Source organism: Salmo trutta, chromosome 28, assembly GCF_901001165.1.
Source record: "Salmo trutta chromosome 28, fSalTru1.1, whole genome shotgun sequence".
NCBI classification, from domain to species: domain Eukaryota; kingdom Metazoa; phylum Chordata; class Actinopteri; order Salmoniformes; family Salmonidae; genus Salmo; species Salmo trutta.
Window position 1 is genome coordinate 38,837,662 of NC_042984.1, and position 10,797 is coordinate 38,848,458.

The window sequence follows — 10,797 nt, forward strand, 5'->3', positions numbered from 1 at the left end:
TGTGAACCATGAGTCTTAGTTTATTAAAAAGACGTAGACAATAAAAAAAATCCACTGCAATTCAACATCAATTTAAGTTCTTCAGCCTGTGATAACCTGACAAGTTGACATACACACCAATAACGACACTTATATTTATCTCCCCTGACGTACATGTTCTTGACAGTGCAAATATAATTTGGTCATTATACAAGTTTACCATTTCATATCAACAACCCCCTCCCCACACAAGGGGTATTTTAACTGCCATAACTCTAAAACAGATGGAATATTCTTTAGGGTACAAGACAAATCCAGATGTTAACAAAGGCCTAAACAGATAGGAATGAGTATGCTCTATTCCTGTGTAGATGTGTGATGAATAACTAAACTGCTGTTGGATCGCAAATAGTAATACAGGATTAGTCAAATAAAAAAATTGATAGCGGTGAGCAACATGTCAAATCAGATGCCTGTAACGAATTCCAGAACATTTAAAATCTAAATGAACATAACATTGATAAACTGTTTGCGACATAACAGGTGGGGAAGAAAAGGGAAAGCTTAAAGGCTAAGCTACTGAAACATGGAACTGTTTCTCTGATCACTACCTATATGCCACAGGGGAGGCTCACAAGTGGGAACCAAACAGAAAATGTTCCAACTGTTCTGGTACACTGCTCAACTAACTTACCACAGAACCTTGTGGGGGAGGGTAAAACAGACGTTTAATTACTTTTCATTACATTTGACAATCTCTTTACATGTATTGCTTTCTAGGTTGAGGATGACTATACAGTACATCCGAAACAAATCATGAATGCTTAATCTAATAATAGTAAAACAGGACACGCCAAGAGTGCAGCACTGCAAATGGAAGTGGAGACTGCTACTCTGTACAACACTATGCATATCAACCTTAAGTGGACTGATTGGAAATTAGCTCTGGAGCAGAGGCTATGGATTTAAACATGGCTACCGACTCATATCTGTACAGATCCCCCCCCCCCCCCCAGTCTTCAATTTCAAGATGGAAGGAAGAATCAAACTATCCCTCTTCCAGGTTTTTCATTCCAAATCAGGCATTTCTGGGGGGGAAAAAAATCATTAATAATGGAAAGTAAACAAATGGCCATGTGATAAAAACAATATACTTCGGATAGCACTTCTGCGCCAAAACATTTCTGGGTTAAGGGATGTCAGGGTATAAAAATTAGAAATCTCAGTGTGATGAGAAAACCTTTCACTTACTTTCATCGTCACTATCTGCAGACTCATCCTAAACAGGAATAGAAATAAGCATGAGAAGATGTATATGAAAGGCCTGACTGACAATTTAGTCGCATTTTGTGACCCTTTGACTTGGCTGTGGAAGTTCAATTTGTAATTGGTCGTATGGATGCGAGCTGCACATTCTACATGGTCACCTCATGCAAAACTTCCTATTTTTCTAAGAGGCTAAAACCATGATTTGCTCAAAAACAGTTAAGAGCATTATCTTCATGATTCCTGCAATGAAAGTATCTGCCATGGCCCAGTGCCCATTTGGCTGGGGACTGCTGCGGTGACAAGTGGGCCACTCACCGCCTTTCCCGGGAAGAAAAAAAATGCTCTCATAGAATCTCTTCTGATTGTATAACATTTCAAAATCCAATTGCGGGGAAAACAGCTATCCTGTGTTATACGGTTGTCACTATTGAAGAGGCATTTCTCAGCTTTCTTATTCATTTCTAAACTCTCAATATTGAGCTCAATAGCACCATTTTAAAACAAAGTTATTTTATAGGCCTATGGCTTTTGAGATATGGAGCGCGCGACATGCGCATCCGCCATTGTGATTGCATAAGTCTCACTGGGAAGTAGGCTACAACTGCAAAGCTTTTTAGGACGTTACATTTACTGTTAGATTAATACATGGATACTAGCATCGGGTATTAGTTAGCAATCTAGCGTTTGAGTTTCTACTTACTCAGGTGGTGAATTGAACCTAAATAAGCCTAGAATAGTGCATATAAAGATTGGCAAATAAATCTCTACTGAAAAAAACAAATGTGAATTCTTGAGCTCCATTCTAACAGTTAAATATAAAAACTACAATAGCCTAGTTGTCAACCCAAAATTCATTACAAATGGCTGGATCATAACATTTTGAATGATAACATGTTAGATGAAACCATCTCAGTAGCCTTTTTACACCTAACCATCTAGTCTAAGCCGGGGGGGGGGGGGGTTCTACTAAGCTAACATGTGGACATTGAGACTTGTCCGAAGCAACTCCTGCGTTGCTTGGCTGTGTGCTTAGGGTCATTGTCCTGTTGGAAGGTGAACCTTCGCCCCAGTCTGAGGTCCTGAGCAGGTTTTCATCAAAGATCTCACTGTACTTTGCTCCATTCTTCTTCGCCTTGATCCTGACTAGTCTCCCAGTCCCTGCCGCTGAAAAACATGCAGAGCATAATGCTTCCACCACCATGCTTCACCGTAGGGATGGTGCCAGGTTTCCTCCAGACATGAGACTTGGCATTCAGGCCAAATAGTTCAATCTTGGTTTCAGCAGACCAGAGTCTTGTTTCTCATGGTCTGAGAGTCTTAGGTACCGTCTGGCAAACTCCAAGCCGGTTGTCATGTGCCTTTTACTGAGGAGTGGCTTCCGTCTGGCCACTACCATAAAGGCCTGATTGGTGGAGTGCTACAGAGATGGTGTCCTCCTGGAAGGTTCTCCCATCTCCACATAGGAACTTTAGAGCTCTGTCAGAGTTAACATCAGGTTCTTGGTCACCTCCCTGACCAAGGCCCTTCTCCGATTGCTCAGTTTGGCCGGGCAGCCAGCTCTCGGATGAGTCTTGGTGGGTTCCAAACGCCTTCCATTTAAGAATGATGGAGGCCAATGTGTACGTGGGGACCTTCAATGTTGCAGAATTTTTTTGGTACCCTTCCCCAGATCTGTGCCTCAACACAATCCTGTCTCAGAGCTCTACGGACAATTCCTTCAACCTCATGGCTTGGTTTCTGCTCTGACATGGACTGTCAACTGTGGGACCTTATATAGGACAGATGTGTGCCTTTCCAAATCATGTACAACCAATTGAATTTACCACAGATGGACTCCAATCAAGTTGTAGAAACATCAAGGATGATCAATGGAAACAGGATGCACCTGTGCTCAATTTCATGTCTCATAGCAACTGGTCTGAACACTTAAAAATAAAAACATAAATACCTGTTTTTGCCTTTTCATTATGGGCTATTGTGTGTAGATTGCTGAGGAAAATGTTTTATTTTAATCCATTTTAGAATAAGGCTTTAACGTAACAAAATCTGGAAAAAGCCAAAGGGTCTGAATACTTTCCGAAGGCACTGTACTTCCATTAATTTTTTAATCTGGTACTAGGGACCTTCAGATTAGTCTTATGAGCCTTATGGTTGTCCTAGAGCAAAACAACCACATGTACGTGTTCGTAGTGTGTAGGCCAAATTGTTTGGAAGATACATACAGAAATTGGCATCAGAAGTTGTACTGACCTCAGACAAGTCCCGTGACTCAGTGAGAGTCATCTTTCCACAGAGGGATCCTAGTAGTTTGTTGGTCAAACTGGACGATTTAGACGCTTTGTGAGGACAATTTTCGCAGTGTCACCGTGGCAGATGTGGAAGAGCGGTATCGGCGGATTGAGACGCAGCCCATACAAAAAACATATCTTAAACACGGATTATGATGGATTTTGTTTACGTTAATTTGATTTCCACAGGACCACGGAAATTGTAGAAGGGTTAATAAAGCACTGAATATCTTTATAAGACGATTACTAATGTTCTCTATTGCATGCCGCCGCAGGAAAAACTGGTGCAACCAAATCATGGACTGATGCAACCAACTGGAGAAACCTAGTGGCAACAGTACCACCAGGGGACATTTTAGTGTGACTCGCTGATATGACCATCGCAATTAAGGTTTGAACATATTGTGCCCCACACATTCTTCTAAAGAGACTGATCAGTCATTAGCAAGCCAGTACAATAGAGGCACATGACTAGAGCGTGACATCGTGTTTCTGTACAAAGTCAAATAAAGTGAAACTGAGAAAAAAAGGATGAACTCCAGAGTAGCTCTTACATCATCAGCACCATCTAGATCAGGTAGGTCATCTTCCCCCCCCATGTTGTTCATCATCTGCAATCAGAATCACAAAGAACAGCCTGAGCCAAATATCATCATGCTGCCATGTACTCATTTGTACAGTCTTGGCCCAACCGTTCATACAGCAATCAAGAGCAAGTTCACCAGTTACCCTAGGGCCCTTACTTTAGCCATTGCTTCTTGTGTGTTGAACGCCATATCCCCATCTCCTACCTCTGAGAAACGATCGAAGTTGCCTAGCTCCTCGTCCGAATCGTCCTCCCAGTCTTTCCAGTTGTTAAAGTCGACGCTGAGCCAAGTTAGCTGTTGAGGAATAGCATGTATGACAAAAAGGCTTGCAGATGCTCATCTGGAGGTCATCTTCCTGGCTCCTTACATGCAGTTAGAATTCAGCGTGTTCCGAAATCAATTATCAACCAATACGTAAGCACATCATTTTTATTTAACTATATATGGCAAATACATTACACACTAGAACTGACCTTAGCCTTCTCTTTTGTTAGCCTCAGCCACGGCTTCCCAGGTTCTGCTTTTCGCAAACAGCACAACACTGACCGATCTGTGCGTTTGTGCATGGATTCCTGTGTGTGTGTGTACAAGAGATACATGAACACTTTCATTATGCAAAATTAAGTTCCATTAGTTACACATCATGCAATCTGTACCTCGTCCTGATGACAATGTAATGAAGTGATTGAGTGACTCACATTTTGATCAATGGCTTCGAAAAGGTCTACTTCATTCTCGTGTTTGACTTGGTCAGTTCCTCCAAGACAACTGGTAAAGGGAGGGGTGAAAAGAATTCAGCATGAATTTGGCTTAAATGGATTCTCCGGTACTTATGTATACTTTTTAACCAGTAGTTCCGAAAGTAGCACTCACAAGCCAAAGTGGTCCCCGAAAATTGCATACTACATCACATGTGCAGATATGTGAACCACATCATTGCTCTCTTGCTCTCTCTCTGCTGTGTATGCATCATGCTAGCTGTCACTCATATGCTGTGGGGCTGAAGCTCATTGGTTGACCTCAAATTGCTAGGGGGCTGGCCCAAGTGGGTGGTAAATGTAGGGAAAATAGTGCAGCACAACTTCCAGAAAAACAGTTTATTTCGGGAGTTTGTGGTCAATTGAAGACAGACACTAATTCCGCATGTATGAACTACACAGTGACACATCCAGCCCAAAGTGGGAGGGTTAAAAATCTACTTAGCAGTTGCTAAAGTCCCAGAGCACATATTTAAACTGAATTAGAGGGATTTTCAAATGCCTAGAGCAGTTCGAGCAAACATTTTCTTTAAAACTCCATTGACAGATGTCATAGCTCACCTGAAAGCAAACTTTGCTTTCTCGAAATTGATCTTGACATCCTTGCTGTCCGCTACGCAGAACTCGATGTAGACGGAGTCCCGCCTGTCATACCACTTAGCAGTCGCTGGATGCCTGGAAACACAGATCAAGAAACTCAATGAATGACAACTTTCTACATAATATTTAGTGAATTGAGAAAAGCACCCCCCCCCCCCACAGGATAGAATGGTTGGCTTCAGTAGAATCAGAAGAGCAAAAGCTACTGTATCTATTATCACTGAAGAGGAAGGATCTCCTGCTGGTATTTTCCAGCAATGTTGTCTTGGATCACAAACTGCATGCAAATCACCCTAATCATTACGCTGATCCTACAGCTGTACCCAAAGGTAACTTCTATCCCAGTGCTACTAACAGTGGGAGGCGGGGACAAACGGCTGTGAAGCATCTGCATGGAGCAGGTGTGACACAGTTGCGAGTCTATCATTTTCACGTCTATCCAAAGATGTTCGACCAGTCCGGGCTCTGGCTGGGCCACTCAAGGACATTGGAGACTTGTCCCAAAGACACTCCTGCATTGTCCTGTTGGAAGCTGAACCTTCATCCCTGGTCTGAGGTCCTGAGAGCTCTGGAGCAGGTTTTCATCAAGGATCTCTCGGTACATTGCTTCGTTCATCTTTGCCTCGATCCTGATTAGTCTTTCAGTCCCTGCCGCTGAAAAACATCCCCACAGCATGATGCTGCCACCACCATGCTTCACCTTAAGGATGGTGCCAGGTTACCTCCAGATGTGACACTTGGCATTCAGGCCAAAGAGTTCAATCTTGGTTTCATCTAGAGGTCAACCGATTATGATTTTTCAACACCGATACCGATTATTGGAGGGCCAAAAAAACTGATACCAATTAATCTGACGATTTTTATATATTTGTAATAATTACAATTACAACAATACTGAATAAACACTTCTTTTAACTTAATATAATACATCTCAAATAAATAATGAAACATCAATTTGGTTTAAATAATGCAAAAACAAAGTGTTAGAGAAGAAAGTAAAAGTGGAACATGTGACATGTAAAAAAAGCTAACGTTTATGTTCCTTGCTCAGAACATATGAAAGCTGGTGGTTCCTTTTAACACGAGTCTTCAATATTCCCAGGTAAGAAGTTTTAGGTTGTAGTTATTATAGGACTATTTCTCTCTATACCATTTGTATTTCATATACCTTTGACTATTGGATGTTCTAATAGGTACTTTAGTATTGTCAGCCTAATCTCAGGAGTTGACAGGCTTGAAGTCATAAACAGCGCAATGCTTGAAGCACAGCGAAGAGCTGCTGGCAAATGCAGGAAAGTGCTGTTTGAATGAATGCTTACGAGCCTGTTGCTGCCTACCACCGCTCAGTCAGACTGCTCTATCAAATCATAGACTTAATTATAATAACACACAGAAATACGAGCCTTAGGTCATTAATATGGTCAAATCGGGAAACTATCATTTCGAAAACAAAACATTTATTCTTTCAGTGAAATACAGAACCGTTCCGTATTTTATCTAACGGGTGGCATCCCTGAGTCTAAATATTTCTGTTACATTGCACAATCATCAATGTTATGTCATAATTGTGTACAATTCTGGCAAATTAATTGCGGTCTTTGTTAGGAAGAAATGGTCTTCACACAGTTCGCAACAAGCCAGGCGGCCCAAACTGTTGCATATACCCTGACTCTGCTTGCACAGAACGCAAGAGAAGTGACACAATTGCCCTAGTTAAAAGAAATTCAGGTTAGCAGGCAATATTAACTAAATATGCAGGTTTAAAAACATATACTTGTGTATTGATTTTAAGAAAGGCATTGATGTTTATGGTTAGGTACACATTGGTGCAACGACAGTGCTTTTTTCACAAATGCGCTTGTTAAATCACCCGTTTGGCGAAGTAGGCTGTGATGCAATGATAAATTAACAGGCACCGCATCGATTATATGCAACGCTGGACAAGCTAGATAAACTAGTAATATCATCAACCATGTGCAGTTGTTAACTAGTGATTATGTTAAGATTGATTGTTTTTTTATAAGAAATGTAATGCTAGCTAGCACCTTACCTTGGCTCCTTGCTGCACTCGCATAACAGGTAGTCAGCCTGCCACGCAGTCTCCTCGTGGAGTGCAATGTAATAGGTGTCCAAAAATGCCGATTACCGATTGTTATGAAAACTTGAAATCGGCCCTAATTAAAATCGGTCAACCTCTAATTTCATCCAACCAGAGTAACTTGTTTCACATGGTCTAAGAGTCATTTGGTGCCTTTTGGCAAACTACAAGCGGGCTGTCATGTGCCTTTTACTGAGGAGTAGCTTCTGTCTGGACAGTACCATAAAGGCCTGATTGGTAGAGTGCTGCAGAGATGGTTGTCCTTCTGGAAGGTTCATTGGAGCTCTGTCAGAGTGACCATCGGGTTCTTGGTCACCTCCCTGACCAAAGTCCTTCTCCCGATTGCTCAGTTTGGCTGGGGGGCCAGCTCTAGGAAGCGTCTTGGTGGTTCCAAACTTCTTTCATTTAAAAATGATGGAGGCAACTGTGTTCTTGGGGACCATCAATGCTGCAAACATTCTTTGGGGGACCCTCCTACAGATCTGTGCCTTGACAATCTTGTCTCGGAGCTCTATGGACAATTCCTTCAGCCTCTTGGCTGGGTTTAAGCTCTGATAGGCATTGTCAACTGTGAGACCTTATATAGACAGGGGTGTGCTTTTCCAAATCATGTCCAATCAATTGAATTAACCACAGGTGAACACCAATGAAGTTGTAGAATCAGCTCAAGAATCATCAATGGAAACAGTATGCAGCTGAACTCAATTTCCAGTCTCATAGCAAAGGGTTGGAATACTTATGTAAATATGGTATTTCAGTTTTTTTTTATTTTTACATTTGCTAACATTTCTACAAACAAGTTTTAGCTGTCATTAAGGGGTACTGTGTGTACAGGTGAGGGGGGAAAAATGTTTAAGCCATTTTAGAATAAGGCTGTAACATAAAATGTGGAAAAAGTAAACGTGTCTAAAATACTTTCCCGAATGCACTTAACGTTAGCTACTATTAAGGACATTAGTCAACAATGAGCATGCTGTATCATTAGCCAACTAAGTTAGCCATCTCGCTTAGCTTCCTTACAGCTAGTCAGCAGTAGGATAAACAGTCTCATTTTGTTGAGAGCAACTGGACATTATCTAGCCATTTGCACGGTATGAATAAACATTTCGTTACAGCAAAACTACGCATCGTTCGTTATTTCTATAAATCCTCTTAAGCTGGCTAGCTACTTAGGCTAGATGGAGCTCTTTGAACGTTAACGCTACATCTCGTGAAGGGATTTCTGTTCTGTGGCTAACGTAAGCTAACTAGCAAGGTAGGTAAGGCCAACCCATGGTGATTGATCGATATGCTAACTAATCTAGCTAGATAACGTTAATCAGTTGTAGCTACCTGGCTAGCCTTAGCTCACGGAAACATGGACAGGAAAGCACACCACACATGCCATGCGGAGCCATGCACTTGACCACACTAACACGTTAACTAGCCAGCCAACTTCCGTTACTGTAGCTAGATAGTTTCTACTGATGGGAAAAATTCCCATTAGCCAAAAGGGACTGAGTAAACAGAAAACTAGTCAATGTTAAGTTGGCTAACGTTAGTAGCTAGCGCTAGTTATCAAATTATGGACATTGGCACTCATTAACTTCCATTGTAAATTAGCTTGGTAGTTAACAGATAGCTATGAAATAAGGCCTATCATCGCTAGTTCCTCCCGTCTTTCGCAAAAGCATGTTGGTATGCTAGGTAGCTAGCGGCATAACGAAACCAACGACGTTAGCTAACTACTGGCGCTAGCTAAATTGTACAGAAGCACGCGCTCGCCATTCCTCACAAACTTACATGTCTTGTTGTATGTCAAATACCGTTGTGATCGCCGTCTCCTTGGGGATACACAATTAAATTTAGAATACTGTCCTTGTGGGGAATTCGTTTCAATGGGCTGTAGAAAAGTGTGCGCGAACTACAAAACTGTGTATTGTATATCCACACACTACAAGGCCACCCCGTCTACTCCTCGCGGACTCTGAATCGGACCTGACGCTGTGACGCAGCTACCGCGCCTTCGACGTTTCTAGAGCCTTCCCCAGCAGGGTTGCCAGGTCTAGCCACATTTCTAGCCCAGTGACAACCCAACATCTACGACAAGGCCTGAAAACTAGCCCAAATGTTTGTTTTCAGCAGCAAGAGAGGAGTTGCCACATTTAGCCCCAAAAATATTTTGACATAACGTTATCGAGCGAATTAAGGATTATTGACGTAATTTGTAATGACGAAAAAAAATCTGTTTTACATCAAAATAATAATTGTGAGCTAACGTGACTAAAGGAATTTGAATAGGTGGCAAGATAATAGAATTCGCCTTTATTAAACTCGCCAGATCATTTTCCATCAATGGACGTTAACTCGTTTGACTGCTATGATTGTCAATAAATCCCTTAAATGCATAACGATAGACAAATCCAACAGTAGAGTTTGAGGGGTGAAAATTCGACAGAGGATCTCGAAATCTCTATGCAAGAAACTTGGACGAATTAAAAAAGAAAAAAGTTAGACTATTCTCTGTCAATTGTGCCAGATGTTAAAACTACAAACCGTTATATGACGTATTTGCGAGATTGACTTGTCATTTCAATAGGCATAGGCTAATTAAATTTCCCCGATAGCCTACAGTAGCCTAGGCAATATGTAAAATTGAAGATTTAGCAGCTTGCTTAGTTCAAATTGAGACTCATTTAACATAAATGAGGCGATTTCGAGGTAAGAACTGCTCCTGTTGCCCAAACGCCTGCTGGAATAGGCTACTGAGGATGATTGGGCAATCACTGAATCATATATTAATAATATGGAAATGAACTGCGTTGGCCTATGCTTGTCAACAAGAGCTAGTGTATTGAAAAATGTTTTTTACCTGCAGCCTAGTCTGATTTACTTTCAATCTAATGCATTCCAACAGCTGATCGCAATAGAACTGTGACCATGATCACGATTGCTAATTTAACATTTCATTAACTAAACATGGCCATTAATAACTTAATACGAACAAGGCTACAACAACAATAAGCTGAAGTTATAGGCTATTTGTTAAATAGTTTGCCAGTACCAGGTAGGCTACACATGTGGCACACGTTTATTTGCAATGCCTCCAGTGATATCGTCATTTCAACATATTTATTGAATGAAATGGTAGGTTACAGTAACCTACATAGCATAGAAATGAATAGGCTACTTAATGGCCAACATATGTATCCTTCTCAACATGTAATGTCAGTTTCATT

The 10,797-nt window shown here is 41.3% G+C and overlaps 1 protein-coding gene across 2 annotated transcripts; it reads right to left on the reverse strand.

Moving 5' to 3' along the window:
• On the reverse strand, positions 1–9,575 carry LOC115166177 (prostaglandin E synthase 3). 2 transcript variants are annotated; one of them, XM_029719936.1, is made up of 8 exons: positions 9,362–9,575; positions 5,443–5,556; positions 4,822–4,891; positions 4,597–4,695; positions 4,280–4,417; positions 4,091–4,147; positions 1,231–1,258; positions 1–1,067 (listed from the first exon to the last, which is right to left on the reverse strand). In XM_029719936.1, coding segments are annotated over exons 1-8 (528 nt in total). In that variant the 5' UTR covers positions 9,364–9,575; the 3' UTR covers positions 1–1,047. The 2 variants fall into 2 exon arrangements, with proteins under 2 accessions (XP_029575796.1, XP_029575797.1); XM_029719937.1 differs by having other exon boundaries at positions 4,328–4,417; positions 9,362–9,573.
• Between the last annotated feature and the right edge of the window lie 1,222 nt (positions 9,576–10,797).